Below are 16832 nucleotides of genomic sequence, written 5' to 3' on the forward strand. Positions count from 1 at the left end.
ATAGTTATATATCTTATATATAATATTTATCTTATATATCTATATGGCTTATCTGTGGGAGGGTTGGTCTGGTAGAAGTTACTTGGCCATAATTGGCAATGGAATCCTATATGTTATTTTAATGTATAGGAATGGCTCTTTTCGAATAATATATGAATAGGTAACTTTATCCAACAACAATAAAACTGTCCTGGTCACATAGTAGTATACAACAGATATATGTTGAAAATTTCAGTTAGGGACGATAGTATTTAATTTTACAGTGAGTTCCAGCTGTAAAGATTCTATAGACTAGAAAAAAGTAATTCTTGGTGGGAGTTCTGTGGGGATCAAACATTCTTAATTACATAAGCTAGAAAACTTTAAGTTTTCTATTTCTTCCATGTGATGTATATGTTCAGTGGAATAGTTGACATGGGTCAAATGCTTATGATCACCTCTTGATTCAGGTTAGGTCAAGAATTGGCCATTGTCCTCAATCTGACTATGTGCTGAACCATATGACAGGTCGGGAATTGCTGATCATGTATGCTAGACTATGGGGGGTCCCTGAGCCAAGCATTTACAAATATGTGGAAGCCTTTTTGCATTCAGTGTATCTGAAAACCCATGCTGATGAGTTTGTACACACATACAGGTAAGACATTATGCTGCTGCGATTATTAAGCTACCTACCTGTGTTTCTACTGTTTAAAATGAATGCCTGCAAACTCCAAGCCCCCCGTCACATAGAGGCAATTACTGTGAAATAACCTAATGTCTTGTCAGGGTTCAGATATTAGGAATAAGGCATTTGTTCATATTTGATTTTGTAAGGAATAAAAATAAAACAAAGACAATAGATAAAAAGAAAAATATTATTTTTTTAAATTTAAAAGGAAAAAAAGGAATAAGGCAGATTCCACTTGTGTGGGGTTAACCTCTTGCAGAAATGAGCTGTATGTAGCTTTTGCATTTCAAAAAAAAAGTACCTTCATCCCTGTCTCCCTATGGCTTTTGTCTCCCCAAAACAAAAATATTTCTTGAGTAATGATGCTGAAGCAAATTACAAAAAAAAATGTAATTTCAGTGAAAATGAGTTCATATATATACTTGAACTTAAGCCTGCTACTTTGTTAGTCATATCAAATCAGCATTCTGGATGGATGAGCTAGTTCTATCCTATGAATTAATGACATGTATACTCTTTATCTTTTTCTTTCTCCTCTACTTTCTGTCTCCTTTTTGACCATAAAGTGCAAAAAGCAAACGTAGGCTGTGTACCGCTGTTGCCCTAATGGGAAAGCCTTCGGTTGTCTTCTTGGATGAGCCATTAACTGGCATGGACCCAGTAGCCCGGCGCTTACTCTGGGACACAATTACATGGATTTGTAAAACTGGTAAAGCTATCATCATAACTTCCCACAGGTATGACCCATTGAGAGGCTTGGTTGGAAGTTATAAGGGATTGAAATGGGTATAGGATGGAATTAGTTAGAGCCAGGAATATGAGTCAGTGAATTTATCTAAGTATATAAGCTACAGAGGAGAGACTGTGGGTAGAGGCTGAACCTGCTAAAGGAATCAGCCAAGAATCCTCAGTCAAGTTCTGCAATCAAGAATTGATAAAAGGCCGGGTGTGGTGGCTCACACCTGTAATCCTAGCACTCTGGGAGGCCGAGGTGGGAGGATCACTCAAGATCTGGAATTCAAGAGCAGCCCGAGCAAGAGCAAGACCTCGTCTCTACTAAAAATAGAAAGAAATTAGCCAAACAACTAAAAATATATATAGAAAAAATTATCCGGGCATGGTGGCGCATGCCTGTAGTCCCAGCTACTTGGGAGGCTGAGGCATTAGGATTGTTTGAGCCCAGGAGTTTGAGGTTGCTGTGAGCTAGGCTAACCCCACGGCACTCTAGGCTAGACAACAGAGCCAGACTCTGTCTCAAAAAAAAAAAAAAAAAAGAAAGAATTGATAGAAGATAGGAAAGTAGGGAGCTGTTCCTATTGTGGATTTAGGCATCACCTACTTTGAATTTTTAAGTATCCTCTTCTCAGATATGACCTTAGTGGTGATCATCTGCAATACCAAGGCTTCCAATTCCAAGCCTTATAATCGTGGCTGTGTTGGAAATACAGAATTTGTCCTCTAAAAGGGAGTCTCTTCAGCTGTATCTCCTTTGTCCCCCCTAGCATGCAGGAATGTGAGGCCTTCTGTACTAGGCTGGCCATCATGGTAAAGGGGAGGTTCACATGTCTGGGCAGCCCTCAGCACCTCAAGAACAAGTTTGGTAGTATATACACTCTGGCAGCAAAGATTAAGATTAATACAGGTGAAGATAAAGTAGAGGAGTTCAAAGAATTCATCAAAACAACTTTCCCAGGTAACATACATTGGGCTTATTTGTGATAATTGTGTTAGGTCACATTTGTTGTTCTCCTGCATGTCCTCAGTTCTTTTCAGTCAGTTGTTGATGTTTATTGAGCATTTATATTAAGCTCCTTTTGAATAATTGAATAATTTTTCTATGAACTTATCCCTGATTATGCAAAGAAGCTTTCTCAAAATAGCACTGGCCCTCACCAATCTCTTGTAGAAATCAACTAGCAAAATAAAATTTTACATATCTCTGTTTAATGATTAGAATAAAGTAGAAGGAAGATGTATTTTCATCTGGACATAAATTATTGAGGGTAAATATTATTTATTCTTGATCATTCATTCAGGTCTCCTTTTTCAGCATATATCCTCTGTCTTTTCCTGACTCCTGAATCAGACAATGTTTATGAAATAAGTACAAAAAAATACACTACCTTGTCTCCTTTCAAGGAGATAATCTGGATGTGTGACATAAAAACCAATCATTCTGCTTTTGTGTGCTAATTTCAATAAATGCTCCTTTGTGCACAAGGTACAATAGCACAGTCATTTATAGCAAGCAATTCTTTCTTTCTCTTCCTTCTACTTTATTCTAATCATTAAACAGAGATATGTAAAACTTTTAATAATTTTGGCTTGATTAGTCTCCACCTTGAATGATCGCTCTGTCAATAGTGTGGTGGCCATATTGTCAAGTCTCAAGATGAAAACCATGGCAGCTATAGCTGTGGTGAAGCAAAAATGGTATTGGCCTGTACTAAAGAAGTGCCAGTAAGAATGGAAAGGAGAAAATGGAAGTATATATAGATACAGATAGATAGATCAAAATGGGCAATTCAAGAGGAGAAACCACTGTGTGGGAAAGATAATTAATTCAGTATTAATTGTAATAATTATAAGGTACCTATGAGATATTCAGATTAATATATCCATTAGGCAGTTTAATATTCATTTAATAATATTTATGACATTTATGGAGCACTTACTGTATGCAGCACTGAAGATCCTGAGTTAACCATGCAAAGAATCATATATACTGCAAGCTGGTCTAACATCCTGCTCAACCTGAAGGGGAGAGAAGACACAAAAATCTGAGAATAGACTTGTCCTGAAGGAGGTTCACACAATAGTTTGGTTGTGAAAGTATTGTCTCATACAATATGTCTCATACAATATGTAAGGTTGCCTGCCAATTTGCCAACCTTTTCCTTTGAGCAAATTAGCTGTTTCAAATACAGATTTCCCCATTTAAAGACAGCAGAAAGGAAAGGAAACAGCATGTGACCTACATATAAAGATTATCCAGAAAAAGAGGAAAGAAAAAAATATAACACATGAAAGGTGACTTCAGTCTAAGATTAGGAATTGGAAGAAAATTTTAAGTAAATGCTTCTCCATAATGGCAAAGAATTTAAGAGAAAAATGCCTTATTTTTTAAAAGACCAGAAAGAAAAGAGTTCCTTTTTCTACAGCATGGCAGATTGTATTCTCAAATACATACTGGAAAACAAAGTTTTTTAATGATTTTCTTGCAATCAGAAAAAAAAATGAGATGAAATTCAAAGAACCAAAACAGAACAGAAAAAATTATCAAGCAGAAACCTGATAGCAATAAGGAAATGCAGAAGTTTGTTTGCCCTGAAACAATTTCCAATACCAGTACTGATATGAGAGGTGAAACTCATTGCAAGGTGGTTAGATTAACCTGAGATTCTCACATTAAGCAAGGATCTTCAAAAATGAACAGATCCTCTGGTTTTCATTCCAGCATGTAAGAAGCTTAGAAGTTGCCACTGTGTCCTAACAACAAATAAAAAACCTTAATAAACTAAAAAATCAATAACTCTTCATATATATATACATATATATATATACATATATGAGAAGTGAGGTCACAGAGAAAACAATTGCCTCCCAAATTGGAAAGACTTACAGGGAAATACAGAGAATCACAACTTATCTGAGTAAAAACCCAAGAGCTGAAACCTCCACAAGAACTAGTGCCCATGTAAGGAAACCTGAACTGTAATTGATGAATTGATGGAGGCTCAGTATGGACAAGTCTGAGAGATAAAAACTCCAGGGGGTCTAGTCATTGTGGGGTAGTCCCACACTTTTACCTCTTGGAGCTATACTAGGTTCTCACTTGAATATTAGAGAAAAATCTCATTGTGATCCTGGCAGTGAGTGAGGGAACCAGTTTTTAAATATACCAGAGCATTCTTTTCTTCTTAACAAGGTCTCCTCTCAGGAGGAACTATTTAGCCAGAGCCTAACCTGCTGGGGTTTTATCAGAGCCTCACTGACCTGGGGACTATACCCACTCACTCCAGCTCACTCTACCCAACCTGTCCCACCTAAAGGGAATGGGAGGGCTGAGAGGCACATGTGAAGTTCACAGTTCAGAAGCACAGACTGACTGTTAATGAAAGACAGAGACCTAATCATAGAACTGTGGAATGAGTTTCCTGAGGGAGTTTTATAGACCAATATTCCTTATGAATATAGATGTAAAAGTCTTCAACAATATATTACCAAATAGAATCTAACAGCCAGATCAGGTGGGATCCATCTCAGGAATGCAAGGATTGCTCAACATAAGAAAAACAATCAGTGTAATAAATTAAATCACTAGAATGAAGGGGGGAAACCCACATGATCCAGCTTGATGCTGAAAAACCATTTTATGAATCCCATAGCCTCTCACGATTAAAAAAAAAAACTCTCAGAAACTAGGAATAGAGGGAAAATTACTCAGCATAATAAAGGGCATTTATGAAAACACACATCTAACATTATTCATGGTGGAGAAAGTCTGAAAGCTTCCCCCTTTCAGATCAGGAACAAGACAAGGACCCCCTGCTTTCCCATCTGCTATTCAACATTGCACTTGAAGTTCTGTCCAGAGCAGTTAAACAAGTAAAAGAAATAAAAGGCATTCACATTAGAAAGGAAAAGGTAAAACTATCTTTACATGATCCTATACGCAGAAAATCCCAAATAATCCACAAGAAAACTATTAGAGCTAATAAAAGAATTCATCAGAGTTGCAGGGTACAAGATCAACACACAAAAATCAGTTGTGTTACTACATATCAGAATGAACAATCTGAAGAAGATATTAAGAAAGAAATTTTACTTATAATAGCATCTAGAGAATTGAATACTTAGGAATAAATATAACCTAGGAGTTGAAGGACTTGTGCAATGACAATTACAAAACATTGCTGAAAGAAATCTGATGTAATGAAAATGAATGAAGTATAGCTATACATGACAACATGGATGAGTGAAAGGAGCTAGGTAAAAAGAATACACACTGTATGGTTGCATTCATGTAAAGTACAGAGAAGTCAAAACCAAACTATAATATTTAGGGTTCCATACTTAGGCAATAATACTATAAATAATAGCAAATAAATACTTACCACAAATATCAGTGGTTGTCTTTAAGGAGGAGGAAGTGGGTCTAAGTAGCAGCACATCAGTGACTTTCAGAGTGTTGGGTCTCAGTTGTATGTTTGTTAGCTTTATTGTAATTCACTAAGCTATATGTATGTTTGATATATTTCACAATAAAAAAGGTTTAAAATTTTTTAATTATAGAGGCTGTGTATGAACTCGTTACAAAAGAAAATCACTATTATAGACATATGGTTTATTTCTTTAAAATATTTTAATTCCAGTTATATTCCATTTGCAGTAATCTCCAAGTGTGTGAAAATAAATGTGAATGCATTCTATTAATTAGGGATGGCTACAGTATTACTACCATAGTTTCAAAATCTGTGATATATAACTTCTCCAGTAAATGCTTTTACATTTGTGTTTCATATACATGAATTTTCTCTTTCCTTTAGGATGAAATGTGCCTAGTGATAAGACCAGTAGACGCACACACACACACAACTGCAAGAAGAAACCATACCCAAATTTTATGAGCATAGTTTAGTTTCAGGACTATGTTTAAAAAGAGTCTTATAGATCCTTAGGGTTCAGATAAGTCTCAGGTTTTGCAGATGACTGTGTGAGATATCAAGTTTTCCATGCCTGAAGGTGATTATTCTACCTTCTGCAGTTTTTACAAACTACAAGCAATGAGACCATATTTCACAAGGAAGTAAATCTATTGAAATATTAATGTTTAAGCTCATGTATACTAAAGATTACAGCCTTTGGGATTGTGTCATCTTTTGTATTAACTGCATATATTTTCTCTTCCATTGGTGTGGATTATTGGAATGGGAAATACTTGGTAATATTTTAAAACTCTATCAAATATTGGGTCCCTCTCTGTTACTCACCAGTCAAAATCTTTCCTTTCTTAGGTAGCATGATAAACCAGGACTATGAAGGGATTATTGGCTACTACATTCCCAGCAAGCAGATCCACTGGGGAAAGGTGATTGTAGAAATCATACCCTTCTAACATTATGTATTAATGGAGGACTCCTAGGAAGCTTTGGGATTCAAGCATGTGGAATGGGAACCTGGCATTGGCAGAGGAGCGGAAACTTTAAGTTACTTTCCAAAGGCCTTTGTATAATACTTTAATTGATTGGGACTTCTGACCCTAAATTCTATTGTTACTCCATGCCCTACAAGAGAATGGGGATGGAGAACTGCCTCCTCTCCTCTGTTTTTCAATCATCTTTTCCTTCTATTTTCTAACTTCTCCTTTCTGTATCTTTTTGTCCCTAAGCATAAACCTGGCAGGAGTTGAGGATGGTAGGGTGAGGAAAAGGTTTATCTGGGGATGTTGTAATGGTAACCTCACCATTTTTTTTTTTCCTGTTAAAGGTGTTTAGAGTTTTGGAGGAAGCTAAAGTGCTATTTAATTTAGAAGACTATTCTGTCCGTCAGATTACACTGGAACAAATCTTCCTGACCTTTGCTAATATTGATAAAATGGAAAATGATTTACTATTAAAGCTGCTATGAGATTCAGTTCCAACCAGTGACCCTTCTGTCTTTTTCTTAGACTGCTGCCTGCAAGTGGACACATAGAGGCATATAACTTAGAAATTATAAGTAAATGGGCTCAAGAAAAAATAGAAAGTTTGAACTGAATAATAACTATTTTTTTAAATGGAAATATTAATCAAAATTTATCCCACTCCACCTCCCCCCAAAAATGGGCCTCATGAGTTTTAATTACTTTTGATGAATCTCTATTTTTCACAAGTCTTTCCAGAGAATATAAAAACTGCAAGAATTGTCAGACTCATTTTATGAGAGCATATAACCTTGATACTGTAGGAGAAGTTAATGTCTCCTCTGTCTTCTCAGGGTTTCCAGCTGGCCTGAAGACTTAAACTGACATAAGCCAGATTAACCAGAAGAAAGTATACAAAATTTATTTAGTAATTTTTACACACACATGGGAGCCCTCACAAGCAAAATGAAGACCCAAGAAGCAGTCAGAGCCAAACACATATATAAGGTTGGACAAATAGTAGTAAATTTTGAAGATTTTAATTTTATTTTTTAAAAGACAGGGTCTGTCGTCTATGGTGGAATGCAGAGGGGAGATCATAGTTTACTGAGCCTCAAATTCCTGGGCTTAAGAGATCTCCCACCTCAGCCTTTGGAGTAGCTGAGACTATAGGCTTGAGCCACTGCACCCAGCTAGAGTAGTAAATTGTGAAAACATGATAAGACAAAGGGATTTTGGGGGCTATGGCAGTTAATTGTGCAAAGATGATTAGGAAACTGTTAGTTTAACAAAGTTTGTACAGATTTTTCTCACCCCTGATTCCCCATCTCTGGTGATAAGAATGTCTTTCTTTCAGGTGTTAAACTAAGGCACATTAAAATTTTATAGAGTTTATTTGAGCAGGCAGCAATTCATGAATTGGGCAGCTCCAGACCACAGACAGTTTGGGGCTCCAATGAATGGGCACAAGGGGAAGACTTTGATAGGATGAATGTAGAAGCAAGGCAAAGAAAATATTTGATTGGTTAAAATAAAGCAGTAGACTTATTTAGATCATTCCAGTGGAAAGTCCCTAGTTAGAGATTAGTTGGCAGTTTTTGATTGGTTAAGCTTAAGTTTCATTTTATTATTTACATTGAGTTTGGTTTTGGTTTGCTTACATAGGAACCCAGGGCACTGGAGCCACCTCAGCCTAATGGCCTCCCAATTATTTTAACACAGGGAGGGCACCTTTCACACAGGAGTTTTGTCTCCTGCTTTCAGGAAAAAAAGGACTGTGAGAGTGTTCTTCCTCCATTTGCTGTTTTTCCAAGTGCCTTTGATTCAAAATAATCAATATACCAAAGTGGCATATTTGGGGGATATTTTGATTCCCTATAATACCAAAACTGGGTAAGAATAATTGAAGAAAAAACATTTTAGTTCCATCTCATTTATGAACCTACATTGGACAGCTAGTTTTTTTATTATTTTTTTATTTTTATTTTTTTTATTTCAGCATATTATGGGGGTACAAATGTTTAGGTTGCATATATTGCCTTTGCCCCACCCAAGTCAGAGCTTCAAGCGTGTCCATCCCCCAGACAGTGCATACAGCTAGCTTTTTAAACCTTCCACGTATGCAGCATCATCCCAACATTTCATCATTACACTCCTGATTAGTTCCATTTTTTTTCTGGTATACTGTATCTTCCTATTTCTTTTTACCCTCAATTAACTTTCTAGGCAAGAGGGAGAAGTAAGGTTTCTGAGAAATCACCTGGCTGAAAATGTCTTTATTTTTCCTTCATATTGAAAGTACAGAGTGCCCCGGTCTGGAATCCTACTTACAGTATTATATCTTCTCAGAACATTGAGGACATTGTTCACTATCTGCTAGCATCCAGCATTTCTTTACAAGTAAACAGGTCCCACTCCAAACATAAACACCCAGCTCTCCCATCATCCCAAGAAAATGTTTTCTCTTTGTTGCTGGGATTCTACAGTTCATGAGGATGAGTCTTGATGCAGGTCTTGTTTCATTGTTCCTGTTGCTCAACAGACTCAATCTCAAGTCTTTCTTGTACTTCTTCCTTTATTTAGTAATTGCTCCCCTCCATTTTTTCCTGTTCTCCTCTACATTTATGGTTACTCAAATGCAGGACCTCCTGCATTGGTCGCCTAAGTCCCTTATATTTTTTCCCATATTTCCCTTTTCTTTACTATTTTCCACATTCTTGGAGAACTCCTCCATTTTGCCTTCTAGCCCTTATATTGAGTTTGTTTTATTAAGCAATGGTATTTTCAATTTCGAAGTGGTCTTGCCCCCCCACACACACACACTGCTCCTTTTAAAAAAGCATCCTCTAGTTGTATGGATTGCTGTCTTTTCTAATGCCTGAGGATTCTATGCTTAGAGTTGGCTGGGAGCTGTGCCCTACCTGACTGGCACAACTATTCTAGACACTTTAGATTTTTCCTCTTATTTTTAAGTCTCCGAATCACATGCCAGCTCCAAGACCTAGGCCTCTCAAACCTGCGCCTGCTCCACTGAGATCTGCACCCATTTCTTTCCTGTCCCTTTGTGTATACATGATAGGCAGCCAATTTGTCATGCTTTCATTTGTCAACACGCTTCCATCCACTTTCCAAGCGCCAGCCGTTTGTTGAAATCTTTCATATGGCTCACCCTCTGATGACCCTCGCCATTTTTCTTGTTAGAGGTTATTTCTATTCATTTTAGGGAAGGATGGCACCATGTCCTTCTGAATCCAAAGACTAAGATTTGAGCTAAGGCGGGGCAGGGGCGGGGGGCACAAGAACTAACTTTTTTTTTTGAGACAGAGTCAGTGACTCTGTTGCCTGGGCTAGAGTGCCGTGGCTTCAGCCTAGCTCATAGCAACCTCAAACTCCAGGGCTCAAGCAATCCTCCTGCCTCAGCCTCCCAGGTAGCTGGGACTACAGGCATGCGCCACCATGCCCGGCTAATTTTTTCTATATATTTTTAGTTGTCTGGTTACTTTCTATTTTTAATAGAGACAGGGGTCTCGCTCTTGCTCAGGCTGGTCTCCAACTCCTGACCTCGAGGGATCCTCCCGCCTCGGCCTCCCGCAGTGCTAGGATTACAGGCGTGAGCCACCGCGCCCCGCCCCACAAGAACTAACTTCATCTCCAAAGTATCTGGAGGTGATAAACCTAAGAGCATAAATTAATCAAAGGGGAGCAGGTAGTGTAAACTGTTGCAGACGGATGAAGAGGCGCGCCTGGGAAGCTGAGGCATCCAGCCACACATTCGGGGGCCTGGCTGAGGGGAACAGGGAAGTAGAAAAGCGAGGGCGCGCGGGAATCGCCCGGGAGGCCCGCGGAGGGGCGAAGGCGGTGGTGAGGGGCCAGCTTCAGGGCCCGGCCACGCGTGCGCGGGGGAAGGGGGACTGAGGGTGCCAGACGAACGTGGCAGGCGGCTGTGGAGGTGAGGGACACGCTCGAGGAGTGGGCTGAGGAGGAGGGGACACAAGCGAGGAGGGGCTGAAGGACGGACACCTATGTGGAGGGAGCTACGGAGGTAGGGGCACACGCCGGCGACGGCGGGTTGCAGTGTCCACAGCTACACCGAGGGAAGCTATGGAGGTGGGAGGTGCGCGTGGGCTGGGGGCGGGGCGCACGCGCTTGGGGCTGGGGACGCTGGCGGACACCTGTGTGGAGAGAGGGACAACATTGATCGGGTAATAGCCGTTGGGCGGAGGCCTTGCGGGTCCGGCGTGTCCCGCGCGGGTCTGCGCAATGGCAGTCTGTGGGACCGAGGAAGGAGCCGGCGGCCTCGCCAAGTTCCTCGGGCAAGACGGACGTGGTGGCGGCGGCTCCTGCCAGCCCGGTGAGTGACCGCGGGCTCCAGGCCTGCGCTGCTTCCCGCGCATCCACTCTGTCTCGGTGCACTCGGCCCCAGCCTGCCGAAAGCCCGACGACGTGCAAAGCGGCGTGCAAAAGTTTTTCCGTCTAGCTTTGCAAAACTTTTGGTCGATTTCTGAGGAAATTTTGAAATGATTTTTCCTCCCTTTACCCAGTACAGATGTGAAGTCCCTTTAAGAATACCCTGTAATTTGATTCACACAAAACATTATCCTGTTTCTTTATTGTTTAAGTATTAAATTGTAGTTTGTGCATGCAGTAACTACAAAGTAATTTTATTTTAAACAACTTATGTTTAAAATGGAATTTTAAAATACGTTAAGACTTAAAGAATCTGGGAGCTTTTAGGTTTTTCCACTTTATTAGGTGCTTTTCGAAAACGAACAGTTCTATTAAAGGATACAAATTGTAATAGTTCTGAACTGAACATCTTCCGTCCTGCCAAATGGAGGATAAAATATTTGTGGGACCTTATTGTCTTTACCCCCAGGACCTAGCATTGTCCCTGGCTCATTTAACAAATGTTTTTGAATGGGAGAAGGTTATTTAAAGCAAACCTGTCTTGTGCAACTATTGACACCCATCCTGCCCACTGCTTCAGCTCCGCTCATCTTGAGAAGCTTTAGCAGTCACACTTGCCTAGAAGGCTGTCTTTAAATACACCTGGCCAAATCCCACCCCCAAAGCTTCTCTTTCATGAAGGCTTTGGTTTGACTCCAGAATCTATATTTTAACCAACCATGTGATTCTTATACAAAGCCAAAATAAAGAATTTATCTCAAACTGAGATTTCAGAGGTATACTATCAAAGGAAACTTCAAGAAGTAGGATGGCAGTGAGGATTTTGTGCACTAAAGCACAACCAGCGTTTCTCAAGTGCTCTCTCTGTGTCAGCTTAATTTCTTCTACTACATCTAGTCCTTTTTTACACGGTGGGATATTCCTGCCACTGGCTTTGAGACTCACATCATCACATTTTATCATCAGAGAGAATTTTACTTCACTCAAATTAGAAAATGTCTAGAAAGATTCTGATTGTTCTTGCTGAGGTCATTTTGACCACACACAAAAAAGGATTTTAGCCTCCATTTGGAGCTCATGTCTAGAATGAGAGATTAGTTCACAAAGAGCTACCAACGTACAGTTTATAGGTTGTTGCGTGGGGTACCTGTTTTCTAATTTGCCTGTGTCATATAAGCCAGCAGAACATTAAGTTCCCCAATAGTAATAATACTCTTTAATATTGAATACTTAAAATGTAAGGACTGTATTAAGCATTTTATATGTGTAAACTCAATTCTTCAAACAACTCAGTTAAATAGGTATTTTTATCCCCGTTTTACAGATGAGAAAACAGGCAAAGAGAGGTGGTGTGACTTATCCACAATCACACAGGTGAAAAATAGTATACTGGGATTTAAACTAGTTAATCTGGTTCCTTCCAGGGGCTAAGAACATACTGCTTCTCAAAAGAAGGGAATTGCTGTTCCCATAAGCTTATAGTTCTCAGTTAGGGGCAGTTTTGTCCCCCAAAGGACATTTGGCAATACCTGGAGACATTTTTGGTTGTCACAGCTAGACGGGGTAGGGAGTGTGCTTCTGGCACCTAAAGGTCAGTGACCAGGAATGCTTCAAACATTCGACAATACACAGCCCAGCACAGCAAAGAATCACTTAGCCTAAGTGTCAGTAGTGCTGAGGATGAGAAACCCAGCCCTAAGAGAAAAGAGTTATTGGCCTGACAGGGTATCTTTTTTTTTTTTTTTTTAACATTCTTAAGGTTGATCCTCATTATCCTGGTGTACATGTGAATTTCCTGGGGAGCTTTCTAAAGTTATGCAAGCCTTCGCTGAAATTCTTACTTTTTTTTTCCACCCCAACACTTTTCAAGTATATCTCACACTTAAGGACTTCACTACTGAAATGATTCTCAAGAGGGCCAGGTGATGAACAAGGATGGGGAGGAGGTGGTGTATATTTTAATCTGTAGCAGAATTTTAAAATGAAACAATTATAATTGATTATTTCAACCTCCTTCTTTACATTTACCGCCAGTGTTCTAACAACACAGTTTGTGTGTCCATTGGTTTTCTAGCTTCCTTCTGCCTTCCTTCCAAGTGGTTAAAAAAACAATTATAGGTAGTCTCTAAGTTATTAAGCACCCACTGCAACCATGTGGACAGAGTGAAGCTGTGTAAAAACTGACACTGTTTCAAGAAGATGCCTAGGATTGCTCAAATTTATGGTTTTCCAGCAACATCACCAGGTAGCTTTTTGTTAGTTTTTGAGGGTTCTTTTAAAATGTTTTTACTTTACTAAAGATTTATATTACTCTTTTTGGAAGCACAAATTTGGAAGAGTTAAGCCATTCATAAATTAGTTCAATCAAGTCACTGTTCTCCCAACGCTTACTGAGATTAACTCCCTTGTCAGGATACAAGGTCACTGGAGTTTTGTTATTTGTCTGTTTTTTGTAGATGGGTAGAAGTGGAACATTAAAAAGTGGAGAGAGGGTAAAACATGCCTGGATGAAGAGCTAAGAAGGGGAATGAAATAATGAGATTTTATACAGCCTGCAATGCTCAGAGCCATTCACTAACAAATAAAAGAAAGGTATAAAATGGTGGTGTGTGGTTCCAAAAACAAAACATTCAAAAACTTTTACAGGGAAAACTGATGAAATTGGCAAGAATAAAATATATTTTGGAAAAATGTGTCTGACATAGCTTATTATGTAACTGTTGTTATAATTCCAGATGTGTTTTCAAGATACTATTACTAGCACATATAAAGATGAAGTAGCAGTAATGGAGAAGGTAGCATAGATGTAGGAAACCTTTTGAAAAAAAATGGCAGAACTTAGTAGCATACTTAGTGGGGAATGAATGATTACATAACAGCTGCATGGATCTGATCTTGGTGGGAGCAATTAACAGAATTGAGGAAGTTGGGAAAGGGAATTAATTTGCAAAGATTTTGCCAGCATTCTTGTAAACTAGCTTGTGCCTTAACAACGTTTTCTTTTCCCAAAGACTTGTTAGTAAGCATCTAAATGTCACTCAAACTGACATTGTTTAAAAATCTGGACAAGATCTGGAGACCAGCATTATCCTGTAGAATCCCGGATACAAGGGTCACCATATCTGTAAAAGATTCTACCCTCCCACCACAGCCACCAGACTGAATGGTAGGTATATTCAAATCTTTGCCATAGGCAACTCAACAAAACTTTGAGTATGCACTTTCTTCAGGCACTGTGCTTGATGCTAGAGGTACTTAGATAAATAAGATATCCTCCCTGCCTAGGACTTTATAGTCTACTGCCTATAACTGAGAAAGAGCACATATAGATACAAAAAATAGCATGTTTTTTTTTCCAAGACATTTTTTCTTAAGCAATTTCTAACAGAAAAAGCAGCCTCAAAACATGCTTGGAAATTTTCCAGTGGACTATAAAATGTGATTATGAAAATATATCATGCCAGTTCAGTGATGGCAGCAGAATTAGATGTGCCATACATAAAACTTACATATTTTCATAGCAGAAAAATGATATGAACATGTATGTAAGGAGAGATTCATTCACTTATTATTTTAAAAAATACTTATTGAGCGCATACTCTATGCTAGATACTGCTTAACACTGAAAATGAGGTGAAGAACTAGACAGAAGAGGTACCAGCTCTCATGGATTGCATTTTAGTAACCATGATAGTAGACAAACAAGATACTCACAGGTTGATAAAAGCCACAAAGGAAGTAAATGAAGTAATACGAGAGAGTAATGAAGGGTAAGCTAGTCTTGGAAATCCAAAGCAGACCTGAGTTTGGGATGGTCCTGCTACAGGCACTGCAAATGTACTATCCCTCAAAATATTTCCAGCTATTCTTGTAGAGGTAGGTATTCCTTAGCAGCTAGTTTGAGCCAGAATTATAGCTCAAGCCCATGTAACATGTAATCATTGGAAATTTTGTAATTTCTCTTTAATGCATACCACTGAATTTCCTACATTTTGCCTTTACTAAGAATAGATCAGATTTTGTCATACAGGTCTTATGCTATACAAAAGATACCAGAAGAATGAAAACAAAATTAGGGTTTGGTTGTTTATTTTTATTTTGGTGAACACAGGCAGGAAGATTATTAACTTCAATCCAGCATCTTGAATTAAGATAGATAAAGCTTCTACCAGTTTGTCTTTAAGATATGTTGGACAGATAGAACAATGAGCTAAGTTAAGAGATGACACACATACCTGATATGGATAGGAATTAGGAATTAGGAAAAACCCATTGGAGAAAGCCTGTGCTAGGATTTTTAGTAAGTAGATACTAGCCATTAAGCAAGGGGTGGTGGGAGAGGGGAGGAGCCAGGAATTCCTGGCAGAAATGAAAACATGTACAAAGGGAAAGAGATAGGCAAACTTTACATATTCAAAGAAATATAGGTAATGCAGTATAACAGAACCAAAGATGATATTCAGAGCTGTAGTGATTCCAAGCGACAAGAAGAGAAGGGAACTGAAGGGAGCTGAGGTAGAGATTATATAAAGATTGTTAGAATTAAGATCAATGAACTTTGGTGGCTGTGATAAGGAGGGGCTCATCCACATAGGCTTAAAAGTAGACCAAGATGGAAGAATTTGGAGGGAAAAGAGGAAAACTGAGGGATTTTGTCAAATGTGAGATCAATAAATGGCAGTAATAGGGGATAGAGTATGAAGTAATAAAAATTAATGTAAAGAAAGGTTTTTGCTGTCATTTTGTTTTACCCTGACAAGAAGGTAGAAATGCAATAACGGGAAGCCTAAAGTTTAGTGTAAGGACTTCTAATATGGGACAGTCCATCCTCTACTCTTACCCTCTGCCTTAGTCCTTTCAGACTGCTAAAACAAAGTACCATAAACTAGGTAGCTTAAACGAAAATTTATTTCTCACAGTTCTGAAGGCTGGGAGGTCCAAGATCAAGATGCCTGCAGATTTGGTGTCAGATTAGGGTTCAATTTCTGGTTAATAGGTGGTACCTTCTCACTGCATCCTCGCTTGGTGGAATAGGCAAACAAGCTCCCTTGGGCCTCTTTTATAAGGGCACTGATCCCATTGATGAGGGCTCTGCCTCTAGGGAGGCGATTCACAATCCCTTAATCCTCCACCTCCTAATACCATTGCCTTGGGGATTAGGATATGAACATATGAATTTTGGAGGACACAAATATTTAGACCATAGCAGTTGGTAATATTTTTAAATCAACATGTTACACATGAAAACGATTTCTAGCTTCTCTTAAAAAATAAGACCTGGTAATACTGGATCCGAATTCCTGCATGGGAACAGTTGGCTAGAACTAGATAGTGGCTACTTCCCCTAAATGAGTCATTACTTTTCATTTCACCAGATTCCATTACTCATTTCATACCTGGCCACTCCATTCCTGTACTTTGCTTTCTTATATCCTGTAAGTTTTTGAGTTTTCTGTTATAGCCTATACTTTACCAGAAAGTAGGACACTTTCAGGAAAGCAAGACACCTTAATTTTGAATAGCTATATTACAGTTTTTTAATATTCATCTCAAATCTGGCTCTCCTAACTTGAAACCATAAATATACCATCATTGTAGTTCTTCCTCAGCATGACAGCCCTTCATTACAGC

The 16832-nt window shown here is 38.8% G+C and overlaps 1 protein-coding gene across 1 annotated transcript; it reads left to right on the forward strand.

Annotated features, from left to right (window-relative positions):
• Positions 1-1260: 1260 nt before the first annotated feature.
• LOC123631992 (phospholipid-transporting ATPase ABCA3-like) lies at positions 1261-7300 on the forward strand. The gene is made up of 4 exons (XM_045542127.1): positions 1261-1407; positions 2173-2363; positions 6688-6761; positions 7160-7300. The coding sequence occupies exons 1-4, from the start codon at positions 1277-1279 to the stop codon at positions 7298-7300; spliced, it is 537 nt and encodes a 178-aa protein (XP_045398083.1). The 5' UTR covers positions 1261-1276.
• The last annotated feature ends 9532 nt before the right edge of the window (positions 7301-16832 follow it).

The sequence above is a fragment of the Lemur catta genome, chromosome 2 (genome assembly GCF_020740605.2).
Source record: "Lemur catta isolate mLemCat1 chromosome 2, mLemCat1.pri, whole genome shotgun sequence".
NCBI lineage: Eukaryota > Metazoa > Chordata > Mammalia > Primates > Lemuridae > Lemur > Lemur catta.

What these genes read in the sequence shown, in the direction of transcription:
- LOC123631992 (XM_045542127.1), top strand. Translation starts at nt 1,277, where the DNA reads ATGGGAAAGCCTTCGGTTGTCTTCTTGGATGAGCCATTAACTGGCATG. An exon ending in ATCATCATAACTTCCCACAG is followed by an intron (nt 1,408 to 2,172) that starts GTATGACCCATT and finishes TGTCCCCCCTAG; the next exon opens with CATGCAGGAATGTGAGGCCT. An exon ending in CATCAAAACAACTTTCCCAG is followed by an intron (nt 2,364 to 6,687) that starts GTAACATACATT and finishes TTCCTTTCTTAG; the next exon opens with GTAGCATGATAAACCAGGAC.